The sequence below is a fragment of the Lucilia sericata genome, unplaced genomic scaffold (assembly GCF_015586225.1).
Source record: "Lucilia sericata isolate MDLA Ls3-8-SP2 unplaced genomic scaffold, ASM1558622v1 Contig000000F_arrow, whole genome shotgun sequence".
NCBI lineage: Eukaryota > Metazoa > Arthropoda > Insecta > Diptera > Calliphoridae > Lucilia > Lucilia sericata.
The window spans coordinates 13750-32429 of NW_023994042.1; the positions used below are offsets into that span (position 1 = coordinate 13750).

Sequence of the window (18680 nt, forward strand, 5' to 3'; positions counted from 1 at the left end):
TCGAGTTTGGTTCCCCTAGAAAATTTTAGTACGTCAAGATGGACATAGTATGGTTTTTGGTGACATGTTTTAAGTTACTTTTTAACGAATATTCAGTAAGTTAGAAGGCCCTACTACGACTATCAAAAGTGAATTCAGACATTTTTTAGGTATTTTTTATATTAGGTATGGCAATACTCTGTTGCTCTATAAATTTACACCATCTGCTTTCTCATTCTCTGCTTCTCTCCGGTAATGTTTTCTTGTTTTTTTTTTTCATTTCTGTGTGCAAATTCTCTTTTTTATTATTATTTATTTTTTTTCCGTCAAGCTTCTTCTTTATTTTGTTTGTTCGCTTGGTTGGGTTCTTGTTTTACTTGCTGGTTGGGGTACTCGCTCCGCAATGCTCAGTTTAGCTCAGAGCTACGAGTAGTACTACTACTACAACTACTCACCACTGCTTTGCAATCGTTGTTTTTTCTTTGGTTTTCGCAACTCAGAGTGATTCATAACATCGACGTATACGGACACCAGTTACGGAAAGACAACCGAACCTCGTTGTTATTTTTCCATTTTTTAGTTTAATAATAATACAAAAAAACAACAACACTAAATAAATAATAATAAAGCAGCACAATAACAACAACAACGACTACAACAAAAACTACAAGAGTAGAAAAAAGTAGTTATTGCTGTTTTTTTGTTTAATTTAAAAGTGTTTTCTCGAGGTGACACAGAATATTTTTCTTCTTTTTTTTAACTTAACGGTCGTCGTCGTATATTGAGTCCTCCTTTGCTACATCTGACTCCTCTTCTTTGCCACCAGTTACACTGCTGCACACTTACATTTCTCTATATGTTTGGGTGTGTGTGTGAGTTTGTGTGAAAAATAGCTCCGGTTAATAATTAACAAAAATATACCAAAAGTGTCGTCGTAATTTTTATAACGCCGCGCTTTGTAACATTATAAATATGAATTAATTTGATCAAAAAAGAAAATAGTTGATATTACTCATACGCCTACATGTTTTGTGGTCCTTTTTGTTTGAAGAAAAGCCTTTGGCTGTCGGTGTTTTTCTATATGCGAGAAAAGAAATATGCTTTCTTCACTTAACGGGTTAATTGTTTATAATAAGAAAGTTTTGAAAATTAATAAATAAAACAAATTAAACTAAATATTATGTGTGTAACATGCTAAATAAAAACTAGATTTTGTTTATAACAGCTGTAAGTGAATTTTTTATTTTTCATATTTTCATTTAATTTATTTCGTTATATTTTTATTTTATTAATAAATAAAACATGCCACATATACTTATTTCGTTTTTAGTTTATTGTTAATTTTTTATATTCTTCAATAAAACAAAAATTTCAATAAAAAAAAAAACAAATTCAACAATATTGATAAATTAACCTTCGTTATCTCCATACAAATACAAATATTTCATTCTATATACAAATACCAACAAACTTGTTTGTGTATATACTACAATAACCCAACAACATTATTGGCTCACACTGGGAAACCATTTAGCAGAGACATTGTGAAATTTTGACAATTTTAAATTCTGATTTTTTTTTTTAAATTTAAGAAATAAAAATCTTATAAATCTAAAATATTATGAAATTAAATTGTATAAAAATTTGGAATTATTTATTCGTTTCAATTTCTTTGCTTTCAACATTTGTTTGCTGGGTTAAATTCAAGTTTATTTTAAATACATTTTACGGATCTGTTCTGCTATTCTTTAGGGAATTATACTTGTTTATAGTTCATAAAATATGGGAAATTTACGGATTTTGACACATGTTTATTGACAAATGTGATATTAATTTAATAGTGCCTATCAGTCTTAACTATTTTTTTTAGCAAAAATGTCTATCATCAGAGCTTTTTTTAATTTATGTACGTAAGTAAAGGAAAAGTTAATTTTCCAGAAGGACCAAACACAAGAAGTTTAATGTTCAGTAATTCCGCTTAGATCTGGCTGAATACTGGTGATATCGCGAATATTTATTGACATTCCCTCTAGATTATTTTTCTTATCGAGTTGTAGTACTTGTCATCTTTTCAGGTACGCTGCAAGAATAATTCTCCAAATTCACTTTACATAATTCATAATTCATTTCCTGCTAGAGAGGATGAAGATTGATTCGCTGAAGTATCCTTGCAGCGTTGGTTGTGTTTAAGAGGTTAAAAAGGGTTGTGCTCCACTCGGAAGTCCTTTGTGATTCCCTTCAGAGATATTGACGAATCATTAATAGAGAATATATGAGAATATAATTAAGAATCCACCGGGTTCCTTAAAATAAGTAGATGGATTCAGATGCCGAAAGAATAAAATTGTCATTAATGATCAGATTCGGATGGCCACTGAGGTCAGGCCATTATGATTTCCTTTAAGAAAAATTAAGAATCAAAATAAGAATGATTAATGATCAGAGCCCTCACTATAGTATTAAATCTTAACGGCTAATACCCCTGATAAAATCTAGTATACTACAAGGGTTATACCCTGCGATATCTCTTATTTCGTCGTAGAACCTATTTCATAGCCATTTCAGTCAGAGTCGTTGTATTATAGGACAGTGGAAGATGAGGTGTTCAACTATCTCTGGACCTTAGATACTGTGAAATACATTCTACAATTCTAGGACTCATTGATAGTAACAAATGGTTGGTTTTAACCTCCTGTCTCTTTCATGTGGATTAAGATTTGAACCTAATCTTGTCAGTTCGTTAGATACCTCATTGCCAGGTAACAGTCTTATATTAACGGTACCTATAAACGGGAAACAAAGAATTAACGATAGTTGGTGACAAGAAAAGGTTGAAACTATCTGAGGCTCAAACATTTAAAGGCTCATTTTTATGGGAAATAACTGTTCAATGTTTTTGACGCAAGAAGGCTTTTGGATCATATCAAATCACTTCTACATTTTCAGTGCATTGTGTTGGAACGAGGTTCCAGGTAGTAGGGCTAAGAAAGGAGTTTTGTGTGACCCACTGGTTAATTCATCAAAAATGGGCGTGTTCTTTAGCATAGACGAATGTTGCATATAAATCTACAAGTAGAGCGAACAAATTCCCTAAATTCAGAGGAACACACTGTATTGTAATATTGATAAACACCTTCGCCCTCCACCCTGTACGCAGTTGAGTAACTTCGTAATAGTCTTTGAAGCTCCAGCCCACACATGGGAGTTTGTTCGGATATAAGTGGTTAAAATAATAAGTTGTTCAGTTGGATTGAAGAATATCTTCATCGGTTTGAAAAACCAAGGCACTTGAATGTTCCGTTCGATATTTGAAATATGTGTTCAGATTAAGAGACATTTGTAACTAGAGAGAATAAGGACTGATGCAATATTTTAACTTTTTGGTGATCTAAAGAGCTCCAAACCATAATATGGTTACTTGAAACCATAATATGGTTATATGAAACTATAATATGATTACTTGAAACCATTATATGGTTACTTTAAACAATAATGTATTTTTTTTTAAACAATAATAAGATTACTGGAAACCATTATATGATAACATGTAACCATTATATACTTACTTGAAACTATAATATGATAACTTGCAACCAAAATATTATTAATTTAGACCATATTCTGACATTGTTATGATCTTATTGGGCCATAATATGAAGGTACAATATCACCTTATGATTAATAAAACATAATATTTAATCATAATATGATAACGTATTATGTTAATAATGATCATAATATGATATTTTTTGATACTAATAATGATCATAATATGTTTTAACTTTAAACACAACTCTAACCATAATATGTTACTCTTAGATGCTTACCATAACCATATTTTTTCTCTACATGTGGATACCCATCATTCCTATTGGACTCTTTTCCTATTGGCCCTTCTTTTCTTTCCTATGAATTCAAAATTTTCCCTAATATAAACAGAGAGATTGTTTTGTTTTTGGAATGGAAATGTTAATAGCTGAAAAATCTTGATTCATTTTACGATTTTTTTACATTCGATTTAATCTTTTCTATATTGTATGTGAAAGACTTTGGCAAATCGGGCTAAGATCATTAATAATGGACATTCACAATATTTTTTGCCGTATTTTCTTTTTTAAATAACACTACTTTCTAAGTATCTATTGGTCTTTGGCGACCTAAATTGGTGACATCAAAACACGAATTTATTTGTCGGTCTGTTTTATTTAGTTGTCAATTAAATTATATTTTCATTGGCACACAATGAATATTTGATTAAAGAAATCAAAATCATCAATTCTGTGTGCTCGATTAAAAGGAGTTTAAAACAACTGCGGCAAGTCAAAGGCTTTGTTAGTTTAGCATATAATAAAATAATTATAATCAAAAAGTTAAATGATCATTTAAATGCTTTTATTATAATAAAAAATATGAACTAATTGATGTTACACTTTGACTTCATAAACAAAAATAGTTCCAATTTTGCGTTGCAAAAATTCACTTTAAATGACTTAGACTTCACAAAACTTTATATTAATAGTAACTTTGTTTGGATCATCAGCCCTTTTCTCCATGTAGTAAATTTACTAAAGTTATTTTTACTACTTGGGTAGTGTAACTATTTAAAAAAATAATTATTATTGCTTGTAATTTGTCTTAATATTGAAATCACACTCCTAAAATACCAACTAGTATTTCAATACGGGTGTGGTCTATTAAAAACGAAATGTCAATAACTATAAATAACATTTGGTCAGTCTGCCCAGCCATTGAGACAGTCAGGCCAGACCGTCCATTATTACTTTTTTTCGTATAGGTATGGTGTAAAATTTCTGTTATTTATTTTTTGCTCTCTACAATAAATTTAGGATTGTTAAAAAAAATATAAAAGAAATTACCTTTTCTTGTTTGCCGGCCTGATGATGACGCTGGTAAACATTGAATATTTGCGCCATTCGTTTATTTTTGTTTCGCATAATAATTGGAATAATTGCCATAAATTTATTTTACTTTTATACATATATTTTTGTGAGTTTGCAAGTTGATAGATAAATGTATCATATTCAATTTATTTGGCCGGTTGGTTTTCAATTTAATTGTTTTTGTTTGTTTATTTTACTCTACTTGTTGTCTTTATTATTTGACATAAACTTTGTACTCTTGACGTTTTTTTTTATTTTTTTATTTTGCTGACAACTTTCATATGAATTTGTTTTCAACATCATTATTATCTTGCTGAATTGTCGTTAATTATCATTGTGATATCAATAACTAAAGAGCAGGTTGCATTAAACAGCAACAATCAAATCAAGTACCAACAATATTAACGAGAGAAAGAGAGAGTACAAAAAGAAAAACAAAAACTCATTAAACCGTCACACAAACATATTACATTGCAAGTTGTACAACATATACAACATCAGCAATAGCAGTATGCAATGTCTTTTTTGTTAAATTTCCATTTTGAAGTTTTTGCTTTACAACCTCATCCTTTTGTATAATGTTCATTGTATGTTGTTCCAACAGACATAGTCAAGAGTTGAAGTCATTGGAATTATAGAGCATTGAAAACAGATATTATTGGGGGCAAAAAAGAATCAGATTTCTTTATAAAATCTTTAAAATAATGCCTGATAAATGTGCGGTTCTAATGATTACAGTAGCAAATACTTCAAGACCTTGGATATTGCAAAAGGATAATCGTTAGATATCGATATTTCCGTTCCCGACTGGTTGTTCTATAAGTGGTAGGTTAGAATCTGTTTCTCTTATAGTCGTATAGTTAACGTGACCCTGTTAGTTAAATTATGTTTGATTTTAATTTGGAAATGCATTTTAATAACCGAATCCGAACCCAATGTAGGCGTCTTATAAATATTTTGTATATGACATGGTGTAGGGGTGGATCAATATTCTCTGACGATACAGTATTATTACTATAGTAAGTAGTTAAAGCCCTGAGTTTTAAGCCAAAGTATTAGAACTCCAAATTGTTGAAGACCGTGACATTTTCTTTAAAAATCTGCCGGAAATCCAATTAAAAACTCTAGCTCGACATTCTTGTGGCGAAGTCTTGTTAAAAACATACATATGTCGTCCAATTCAGGCAAGATGTCGAAGTGTTTTACGTGAACATCGCCGTGTCGGCCTTATTTCACGGTGGTCTTTTTCATCTACAGGGTGTGCTTCTTTGACGCCTCACCACCGCCCCCTTTGTATATCTTACACGCATGGTTCTGCCGGTCCATGTACAAGCATTTTGCTCAAGTACTCGAGCTATCCAATCTCTGACCATTGCTGAACTTAGAATGTTAGAATGCAAAAACATAACTTCCATTTACAACCACGCAGATGGGATGTCCCATGTGAAGTCGTCAACTGAACCTAGAGCCGTATTCGGTAGACCGAAACACGAATCCATAAATTAAGCCGAGGACTGTGGTAAGTCTGGTATGAACAGAGTTTTCTCTGAACATACGTGGACAAGGAAGGAAAATTTAATGGTATCACTTGAATAAGATACCTTTCATTCATTCACTCGACACACTCATAGAGAACAGCATCCGACACACTACTCTAGGTATACGGGCGGGTAAGATCCGTATACCCCTACATTCATCCTGTATCATATACACTTAACACCAGCTCATTACCAACGCTTAGTCCCACAGTCACTCCTCTGTTGGGTATCTGTTAAATTCGGCAACAGCACCGAACTTATCCAGAATTATAGATTTCATCGTGCATCAGCCTTTTAACCGATATTCTCGGGAATTTTGGTTTAAACCAAAGCCACCAGGTGTACCCCGAAGGAACCTCTCCAATAACCAGGCAAAATTGTTCATAAAGTGACGTGGACCGATGACGCCTCCGCCTTCGAACGATGTTGTATTTTTTGAAATTTTCACGTGTTGACGTACGGTATATACGTTTAAATTCGTCAGACCATTCGAGAATCGGACATTTATCTTGGTACCTTAGAATATGACAGAGTCTGCAGAAATTTTTGATGCAACCATTTAAATTTTTTCAATTGTTTCATTCATTGTCTTTGGGATTTTATACAGGTTTTCAAAAGCTGTTGGATAAACAACATTAATGCTCCGATTATATATGGCAACCGAACTTCCGTTGCGTTGCCACTTTCAAAATAGGAGAATGCTTTCAGTCTAGAAATGGTTCAGGTCAACCAAAAACTCATTGGACGAATATTATTAATGAATAAAACATTCATTATAATGATGTCTCCAAGCTAATCGACCCATAAAATTAAGCATTCCAGAACTGTACATCTATTTTGTCACCTTAAAGAAGAGGATCTAAAGGAATTTGTAAGTCAACTACCAATTCGTTTCAATGTTCCATTTGAAATTCGTTATAAATTCCAATACACATATTAAATTTTTACAACGGATCGGTACTTAATCGCTTAACGATGTCCAAAGAGGATCTGACCGAATCTTTTAAATTTGAAATTTTTCAATATTTTTGATTTAGAGATCAAAATTGCTTCAATAATTAAAAAATTTTCTTTGAGTCGTTTTTAAAGAGTTCCTACTTAAATCTTTTAAATATCTATATGGATCTGAGGACTCGAGTAATCTAAAGTGCTTAGATCAAAGCAAAATTTAGAAATTATTAGAAAAGTGGTTCGGTCGGTTTCCTCCGGGAGAAATCCTAAAGAAAATTAATAACTTAAAGAAAACCTAACATTCCACAAAAACAACATTAAAGACCTATTAGCAACTTTATAATAACTAAACGTCAGACTGTAGGTGTAAATTAAGCCATGCAGAGACAGAGACACAGAAAAGCAACAAAAATCATTGTGGAACACAAGTATGAGATGATGAAAAAAAAGGTTTATATGTTGGCTGTTGTTTGCAGCTGTTTGGCCGGCTGACTGGATGGATGGATGAATGGTTAGTTGGTTGACTGGCTTACTGGGTGTTTGATTGTATAGATTTTGTTTGTTTTGCCTGAATGACGAACGACTGATTGTGTTACCGCCCGGTCTGGTTAATACAATCAAAGTACATGTACAAAACTACAGTTGTTTTTTTCCTTTTTAACGAGGTGTAATTGCAAAGGCTGTTTTATGAAATTGAAAAGAACTTGTACAATTTACATGGTTATAAGGACTTTTCAGATGGCTGTCGTTGGTTTTATTTAGCTTTTTCTGCCAAACAAACCGGCTTTTGTGAAACTTTTTTAAGTTTTTTTGTTTGTTTGTTATGAATTTGTCTGCTGTTTTTTTGCCGATTTCTCTCTTCTCTTGTACTCTATGGTGTTTTAAAATTGTAATAAGAAGAAGCTAAATAAAAACAATGCTGTTTTTTTTTTGTATTTCTGGGGGACTTTGCAACAATAAAAGAGACTCTGACTCTGTTGCTAATGTTTATTTACAAATAATGTATCTCTTTGGCATGAAGATTTTGTTGTTTTTGGTGTAGGTTTTGTGTTGTTGTTAAATTTGATTCGGCGCAGCTTTCAAAAACCTTTTTTTGTAATTTTAGTTACTTTTTTCTATATTCTTTTAAATAGTGACGTTGTTTCTTGATTTTGTTTCACTTTTTTTTTGCTAGTGTTTTACGGGGGGCACTGGGGGTTAAGGGGTTTTGTCATGTTGTTGTTATGAGCTTTTTTGGGGTTTTCTGTTGTAAATATTTTCAACATTTTTATAAAAAATTTCATACATTTTTCTTATATAAAATATAAAATACAAAATTTTAAATGTATTTTTTTCTTTGGTGTTTCGCGTTTCTTTTAACTTTTTAGCATACTATGTATATAGCATTGCACCTCACCCCAACTGAAATTTGTTTAAACGTACAACAAAAACACACATTTTATTTTACATTAAATTTAAATTAAAACGAAATGTGTAAAGAAAAATGTTTGTTGTGCAAACCGTCTGTGTGTGTGTGTGTGTTTGCATTAGAAAGTTGCGAAATCTAAATGTATTTTCCTTCAACTTTTTTTTCTCTACAAACAATTTTACGTCAAGAATTTTTTTGCCTTTATGATGAAAGAAGAAAAAAGAAAATATGTGCATGAGTATTTGAAATTTTTTTTAGCACGAATTTACATAAAATTGTTTGCAGCCTACATATTTTTATATTTCTTTTTTTTCGAAAAATATTTTTATGCAATCATAATTTTAGGTGTTTTTAATTTTTTTTGTTTGTTTTCATTTTTAGCCGGTTCGATGATTTGAAAATTTGTTAGCAAAATTTCTATAAAAATAATTTTGTGTCTCTTTAGCTATTTTTAAAATGTTATAAAATTAAATTTGACCAATATTTTCTGTTTTGCTATAATGCAATGCAAATGGAAAGCATCAGACGAGATTGATTGTGTTAAGTATTTTTAGCAAATATGTATTTGCCTTTTTAGGGGGTGGTGTGGTAGGTGTCTAGATAAATTTCAGGTGACTAAAGACACTTAACAGATATCTCTTAGTAGGAGGTAATTTTTAGCAATATATTCCTGGGAGGTGGGAAAATATTTAACCCAATGATTCAGTATCTTAGGCGGAAATTATATTTTAATAAGTTGTGTAAACAAATTCATAAGATATTTAAAAATTTTGTAAATTTTTATAAAAAACTACATATCTAGAATCTATCTATCTATCTATCTATCTATCTATCTATCTTACTCTATCTCTATCTATCTATCTATCTTCTATCTATCTATCTATCTATCTATCTATCTATCTATCTATCTATCTATCTATCTATCTATCTATCTATCTATCTATCTATCTATCTATCTATCTATCTATCTATCTATCTATCTATCTATCTATCTATCTATCTATCTATCTATCTATCTATCTATCTATCTATCTATCTATCTATCTATCTATCTATCTATCTATCTATCTATCTATCTATCTATCTATCTACTATCTATCTATCTATCTATCTATCTATCTATCTATCTATCTATCTATCTATCTATCTATCTATCTATCTATCTATCTATCTATCTATCTCTATCTATCTATCTATCTATCTATCTATCTATCTATCTATCTATCTATCTATCTATCTATCTATCTATCTATCTATCTATCTATCTATCTATCTATCTATCTATCTATCTATCTATCTATCTATCTATCTATCTATCTATCTATCTATCTATCTACTATCTATCTATCTATCTATCTATCATCTATCTATCTATCTATCTATCTATCTATCTATCTATCTATCTATCTATCTATCTATCTATCTATCTATCTATCTATCTATCTATCTATCTATCTATCTATCTATCTATCTATCTATCTATCTATCTATCTATCTATCTATCTATCTATCTATCTATCTATCTATCTATCTATCTATCTATCTATCTATCTATCTATCTATCTATCTATCTATCTATCTATCTATCTATCTATCTATCTATCTATCTATCTATCTATCTATCTATCTATCTATCTATCTATCTATCTATCTATCTATCTATCTATCTATCTATCTATCTATCTATCTATCTATCTATCTATCTATCTATCTATCTATCTATCTATCTATCTATCTATCTATCTATCTATCTATCTATCTATCTATCTATCTATCTATCTATCTATCTATCTATCTATCTATCTATCTATCTATCTATCTATCTACTATCTATCTATCTATCTATCTATCTATCTATCTATCTCTATCTATCTATCTATCTATCTATCTATCTATCTATCTATCTATCTATCTATCTATCTATCTATCTATCTATCTATCTATCTAACTATCTATCTATCTATCTATCTATCTATCTATCTATCTATCTATCTATCTATCTATCTATCTATCTATCGTCAAGTTTTAGTTTCCAATCAATTACACCCTAACCGATTATGTATTTTGAAATTTTTGGGGTTTAGACGTGTAGAATCCCCATGTCCAGTCAAGGGCCTGCAAAGCAGACCGGGCACCACTAGTTTTTAAATAACATTTCTGACTTAGGTCTTAAACTGCTTCAAAATTTCTTTTAGTATAATTATAATAAATATCTTGTTATTTATTCATTAGAATTAATTTAAAATCAAAATTTCTCACACACAGAATATATTTTTAATCTTTTTCTTTTCTTTATCTTTCCTTCTCTTTGCAGTTTTTATTCATTTCTTTTGATTTGGTTTCAAACACTAATGAATTGAAAAATTAGTCTTACACAATAACAAAAATAAAATTTAAATCTTTATAATAAAATAATAATAAAAAATTGATGTAAATAGTTAAACAAAAAATAGCAACTACAAAAATATAAATGCAACAAATAAAAAATTAAAAAAAATTTGTAATTTTAAGCAAAAAATTAAAAAAAAAAAATAAATTCTATCACAAAATAGAATGAGAATTGTATAAAAAAAATTGAAAAATTTGATAAAAAGAAAATTAAGAAAAAAAAAACAAAAAATTGCATACAAACTGTTGTAAGTAAACACAAATGAAAACGTCGTCGAATTCAAGTGCAAATAATTTCGACTACTCAAGTCGCCCCGTCTATGAGAGTGAAGAAGAAGAACTACAACAACAGCATCAGCAACAACAACAGCAACTAGTAGAGTTAAACGAAAGTCAAGCAGCAGAAAGTAGACAACAAATCATTTACGATACAAGAACGTTAAATGAACCAGAAACAGAAGCAGAACGTGAAGAATTCGTTGATACAGAACCACAAAGTTTGATTAAACACCAACAAAGAGAAAGAGAACCACAAACAACAATTGTTTTTAATACAAAACAGCAAAACTCCTCTTCAAGAGCATTATCACCAACATCATCATCAACAACAGCATCAGTCAAACCATCGACAACTATCTTTGTTGAAGATTACAATCAGCTTCAACAACAATTTGTTGATAATTTAACAATAAAAACTAAAACTATTGTTGCAGCAGCTGATAGTGAAAGTGAAAATCTGTCACAGCAACAACAAGAAGTAAAAACTAATAATTTGAATTCAAATTTACAAATTAGTTCATCAACAGTTGCTGGTGGCAACAATAATAATAATAATAGTGGTAGTGTTGTTATTTATATAGACGACAATAATTCAACTAGTGATAACAACAGCAATAATAACCGTAGCAGTAGCGACATTGCAACTCATACTTACAGCAGCAGCAACAACAACACCACAAACAGCAGCACTAGCAATAAAATTTCTAGCGTTAACGACGTAAAAGAAACATCTGCAATATTGTCAAATAATATTCGTTATTCAACATCATCAGCAGCATCTAAGAATAGATATCAGCAGCAACAGCAACAGCAACCTTTGTCACTGCAGAAGAGTTATTCTTTTAAACGAAAACGAGAAACAACAGGTAAGTTTTAATTTTTCTTTTGAATTTCGTAAAATTTAGATCAGTCATGGAAAATTTAGTACTATTGTAGGTCAATACTTTTTGACATCTCGAAAATTTCTCACTATGACATATCAACATTTCACGTGAAATATGTTACTTTTTTCGTTCACTAACTTTTTTACGTGAAAAAATTTCCTCTGTTGTTGAAATTTTAAAAACAATGAACAGCTGTTGCAAACAAAATCGATTATTGTGAATGAATTGTTTATGGAAATTTCACGATAGTTAATATCCCTTCGAGTGGAATGAAAATTTCAAGAAAAACAAAGTTTTTACTTTGTGGCGATAGTGTAGATTAAAAACTTTCATCTATAGGATAGTCCATAAACAAGCGAATGGACTAGTAAGAAGATTACTTCATTGACTAGTTCATAGACTAGACCATGTACTACTTTAGACTAGTCTAAAAACAAATTAATAGACTATTTCAACAGACTAATTCATGGACTAGCCAATAAACCAATCTGTTGACTAGTCTATTGATTAGTTGATTGGCTAGACCAATCAGTAGAATACTGAAAAAGGAAATAAAAATGGCAAACTGTAACTCAGCGATTTCTTGACAGATCTTGTTGAAAAATTCTCCAATATGACTACCCTTTGAGCAAATTTAATTCTTACCGAAAGATATCGAAGCTAAAGAGCTGAAATTTGGACAGGAGATCTACCACCAAGTAGACAGGATTTTTGGAAATTCGAATGTAAAAACATTACTAACTGACTGATTCATCGAAGCACAGCCTAAACAGTTTAAGCTAAAACAGCTAAAATTGGGATAGGAGATTGGTCTACCACCAAATAGATCCTCTAAGACAGGATTTTAGTAAATTCGAATGTAAAAACAGGTAAATTCGGTAACCTAATATCTCCTAAACTACAAAAGATACAAAAACAGTTTAAAGCTTTTTGACTTTAGCACCATTTTGATATTCGTACGTTTAAGGGGTGAAAATTGTACTCATTTTCGGTACTTTTTGCACAAAACATATATTGGGCTTCCACTTCCTTATTTTTGGAATAAAATGTTTATTACTTCAACAAGGAGAAAAAGTACTAAAAGGGGGAAAACGGGAAATTTGATTTTATTCAAACTCATTGATACAATTTTAATAAAATTGGAGAAATTTGTAAATTTGGTAACATTAAATATGCTAATGGGATATTACTTGGAACTCCGCCACAAAGGACTATTTTTTTTTTTTGTACTTTTTCGTTTTTAGCTGGTACTTTGTGTGTTTTATAATATTGATTCTACACTCATGAAATTAAACATGAAGTTAATGAAAGTCTATAAAAGACAGATTGTTTGGTACTTTTTGAGTTTATTTTTATATTATTGAACTTAGAAATTAAGCGTGCAGACCCCTGAATAAATGAGAACCTTTAACAGGGGACTTTTAGGTAATTTTTCTTTTTTCAAATGTACTTTTTGAATTTTCTATAATATTGAACCTAGAAACATGAAATTAAGCATGTAGATAGAAAACCTACATAAGGAGACTTTTTGGTACTTTTTCGTTCTTTAACTGATACTTTTTGAGTTTGTATAATATTGAAGCAGACTTGGTATAGCTAGTTGTAAAACTAATTTTCGTTATTAAATAATCTTCTGATTAAGAAGAACGTTCAAATTGATTCCTCTCGCGAGAGAAATTATTTCGAGCGAAATAATTTTTATACTTTGTGGTGAAAATTTCCTTTTTTCGGGAATTTAAATAATAAATGCCACGAGAGATATTTACATTTAAAGAACTGAAGTTTATCGTTATCGAATGCTATCATTAGATATTTCGATACTTTTTATTCGTTATCGAATAAGAGAATCCAAAAAGTAAAAAAACTCGTACGATCGAATATAAATTCGAACATATACGAATGTGAGAATTAGTCCCCTGTTTGTTTTAATTTATTTCGTGAACGAAACTAAAAGAACAAAATGGTTAGATTCTCTCATGATGCGAATATTGAAATGAAAATCTCGTGAAAATTAGTTTTATAACGAGTTAAATAAATAGAAATACTTAAATAAACTATTAGTTACGAATGCGAAATTTTCTTACTCATTAAAAAAATCGCCCTAAAAACGATTTTAATTTTGAAAATATGCTTTAAATCTAGCTTAACTTATGGTTAGTTCTAATATTAAATTAAGGCAATTTTGCGATGGATCTTTAACGTTAATTAATATTCGCCAATTTTATGGGCAATATGGAACAATTTATTCGTTGTTCTTAAAGCTAATTGCATTTAAAATGTAATAAAATATATTTGGCTTTTGGTTTGCACATTTTGCATAAACTTAACTACACAAAAAGAATTACAAATTTATTTATTTCTTTTTCTAGTACCAGTAGATTTTTAATTAAAGAAAGTAAAAGTAAAATATGTTTTAACACACTTGCTAATAGGGGTTTTCAATTTCAACTCCTGGGCTTGGGGTTTACTTGAAAAGTTTTCCCAGGAATTCTCGAATATTCGCGAAAAGTAATTGTTTTCAAGTAATTTTTATAAAATACCAAATTATTTAAACTAAAAGTTGTATATCTATGAAAAATTTTGCAAAATGTGAGAAATACTGGAAAAGGGGAGACAACATGAGCAAATGAGTGAAGAATTTAGGATTTTTGGGGAAAAAATCGCGAAAATTTTGAATAGAAGCAAATTTATACTTTATAGAAAAGTGGTTTGCTCAGGTTTCTTAATAGATTTGAAATATTTCATTTTTCCTACAAAAAAGGGAAAATGAAAAAAATCTTGGAAATTTCCTGGATAAAAACCCTACTCTCCCAATACTTCTACGTCATGAATGGCCAAAAGACGTCAATAGTGCGCCAGATGAAAACAAAAATTTATTGTTATTAACCTCAACAAATAGTAAAATAAATTTCAAAAACAAAAAGTACGAACATCTAAGTATAAAAAAAACCCAACAAATACTAAATTTTTGCGTAACATCTTTTTTGTAATAAAAGTGAATTGCAGTAAATAGAATATTTTACGTCTTTTTGAGGTTCCAGTGAATAAAAAAAAGAAAATAAACTACGAAAAAAGGGCAGACAGGCAGGTGGAATGAAGGACAGACAGACGTTATAACTATAATGAATTTGACTTTATGGGAAGAAAGAAAAAACTTAAAAATTAAAACAATAAAATAGTAGAAGATAAAAATTAAACAATAATATAAAATATAATTTATAAGGCGTAATAAACAAAATAACAACTAGGGTTTTTTAACTTGTTGTTGTTGAATTTTTTTTTTTGGACAGACGTACATACATATTTAGAGGCCAGACAGAGACAGAGAGTGAATTATATTTATTTACAAAAAATAACAACAAAATAATAACAAATAGTTATTTCCAAAAAAAAGCACAAAAAATAGACGTCAATAAAAGTGGAGAAGAAAGACACAGGAAAAATTAAAAATAAATAAACTTACGAATGAAAACAACATGACTGGCTAGAGATTAAAAAGTATTAACAAAACAATTTTAAAAAGTACAAAATGAAAACAACCACAACAACTTGAAAATAAGTACAAAATAAATATTTAAAATATTAAAAAAAAAACAAACTGATAGCAGGGGCATAAATTTAAATATTAACAGCAACTACGACAACAATAAAGACAATAAACAAATTTAAATAAACAACAAAAACAACATCATAAAAATTTTTATAAAAAAAAGAACCTTAATAATGCAAAAATTGGAATATTTAATAAAAAGAATTATTTAAATAATGGTGTTTTTATGTTATCAACAAAAATAATTGTTATTAAGAGTCGAGCGCATGTTATTTTGTCTGCTTATTAGGGTGGTTATTTTATTTTGGGTTAAATATTTGAAGGCATATGATTCAAGTAAAATCGGAAGATAAATGCTTTGGTTATCGGTTGTTTAACTATTGGTCTCTGTGAATCCGTATTGGGACTCAAAAAACGTCATATTTTTAAAGTTGACAGCATGGACTTTCAGATGTCATACAACATTTTATAAATAAAGTTACCTTGGCGCTGTCACAACGATTCAAAAAGGGCCAAAAAGGTCGTTTTTTGAAACTTCAGGACATGATATCTCAAATTGAACATGTGATAAAGATTGGGTGAGATTCGTATTCAACGTGGTTCAATTCTTTAGAAAACTACACAGAAAGAAAACTGGTAGTAGTAGAAACCGTTAGTAAAGTACCGAAATTGATACAATCCGTTGTCAAAAGTAAGCTTATCACGTTTGTTAGCATTTAGACAACGGATGTGTATAAAATTTAAATAACACCCAGTTATCATTTTGACAACCACCGCTGTAATTTTGAAAACGCATCGTTGTCATTGCAACAACGCATTGTTGTCATTTCGATTACGCTTTGTGACATTTCGGCAATGCATCGCTATGATTTCGACAACGCAATGTTCTATTTGACAACATAGCGTTGTCATTTTGGTAACACATTATTATTATTACTTTTTTTGGTTAATTTGATAATTTCGTGTATTTTTATATTTGTTTTTGTTGGTTTGACAACTATCCGTACATACTAAGACAACGGATGTTATTGAAAAATTATAAACACTTTAGTGACAATTTTGTACCAGGCGTGTTCAATTTCAAAACGTATTTATTCCTTCTGTGTATATCTTCATCTCATGGTTTAAAATTTTTCCCAATTTTGTCGGCCTGTGTAACCAAAACTTTATTCCTCGACCTAAAAAAAATCTAAAGAAATACCCCCCTAATATTAAAAAAAAATAAACCTAAGTGTTTGTTTATGTATTTGTTGATTTATTTTTGTAATTCCACCCAATAACACATTAATATGAAAACTGTCTCCACAACATTAAGCTTGCCAAATGAGTGGGGTCTCCTTTACTCATTTTAATCGTGATGTATTGAAATATTTAATCACTCAGAGTTTATACAAAAAAAAAAAACTTGTTTTACTTTTTTGGAATATTTAATATTTAAAGTAAAAAATGTATTTAATAAATAGAAAAAATTCAATTTGTATAATTAATTAGCAAGAAAATATATAATATTTAAAAATATATGTAAAAAAAAACATAAATTCTAGGAATATAGTTTTTACACTGACACAAAAAATGTTTCGCCCCATGCTGCAGCAGTATAATGCTCGAGTTATTTAGGGGATTTTTTGCAAGTACTTTTTTTGTTGATATGCATAAATTTAGTTTATTTTCTCATAAGTAGTACAAGGCTTAATGTGTTTTTTTGTAAAAGTGACAGATTTAGTCGTTGTAAATATGTCAAATCGATTTTGAAAATTTAGTTTAGTAAAACTAGTTTTGATACTAAAAGTTTTAATGAATTTGAAATACTCATAACATGTTTCGATTAGGAAAATATCCACTTAGAGAATTATATTTGTCAGTGAGATCTTTTGAGGTATTCATATTGAAAGCTAAAGATTGATAGAGAAAGTTTTACTTAACTCCACCTGGGAAGTCTTAGTTTCTCAAAGCTCTAATATTCTGTTTAAGAAAAACATGAATTTGTTTAAGTCAATAGTTTTCCAACAAGTTATTCGAAATAATCTACGGAATTCGGTAAAATCACAGTTTGTTTATACGAACTTCCTAAGCCGTCCAAAATTTTTTAAATTCTAAGCAATAATGGTATTGAAAGTTTACGAATATAATTTCGATTTCTCGAAAAAAAATTTCAAGAATTCCATGATCTGGAGGTTATATTAACAGATGATTTCAAAATATTATCGAAAGGTTCAGGTTTATGCTTTCCCGATAGGGAAAAAGTAATAGGCAGAATCGTGAGTCTTTTAAACTAGCGACCCTTTAATAAGCACGGAAAACTGTCTACCAATTTGTTAGGTATTAAGATTAGGATCTTATCAATACCTAAAGCACGTCTCTAAATGTGATGGTATTCAGAGATTCGTCTTTGTTTCATATTGAGACATCAGTTACTATATATATTTTGACAAATATTTCGTATTGAGAAGTTCATCAAGTAGCGGTGATCATACGTATTTCACACTGCTTCCATTCTTAAAATATTCAATATCCCATGTAATAGCTTCCTTGTAAGAAAGGTCAAAGTTGGGTAGATCTTGTAATTTCAAGGAGGCTTCTTTTAGAACTTCTTTCGAATCTGTTTTAAGATCTTCTAATAAGATTGAGGATAAAATCTTCAATTACAATTATTTCAAATGTAATTGTAATAGAAAATGTAATCCTTCACAGAGGGAAAATACAGGTAGAAAAGTACCGAAATTGATACAATCCGTAGTGAAAACTGAGCTTACCACGTTTCTTAACAACGGATGTGTAAAAAATTTAAATTACACTCAGTTA

At 29.8% G+C, this 18680-nt stretch overlaps 1 protein-coding gene across 6 annotated transcripts in view; it reads left to right on the forward strand.

Moving 5' to 3' along the window:
- Positions 1–453: 453 nt before the first annotated feature.
- The window catches only part of LOC119604155 (homeodomain-interacting protein kinase 2), a 97854-nt gene continuing 79627 nt past the window's right edge, over positions 454–18680 (forward strand). Inside the window, exons 1-2 of one of the 6 annotated variants that reach the window (XM_037956807.1) lie at positions 454–1206; positions 11092–12310. In XM_037956807.1, the coding sequence (XP_037812735.1) occupies positions 11428–12310 (883 nt within the window). In that variant the 5' untranslated portion in view covers positions 454–1206; positions 11092–11427. The remainder of the gene's footprint in view (positions 1207–11091; positions 12311–18680) is intronic. The other 5 variants (XM_037956727.1, XM_037956654.1, XM_037956882.1 and 2 more) reach the window with 5 other exon arrangements.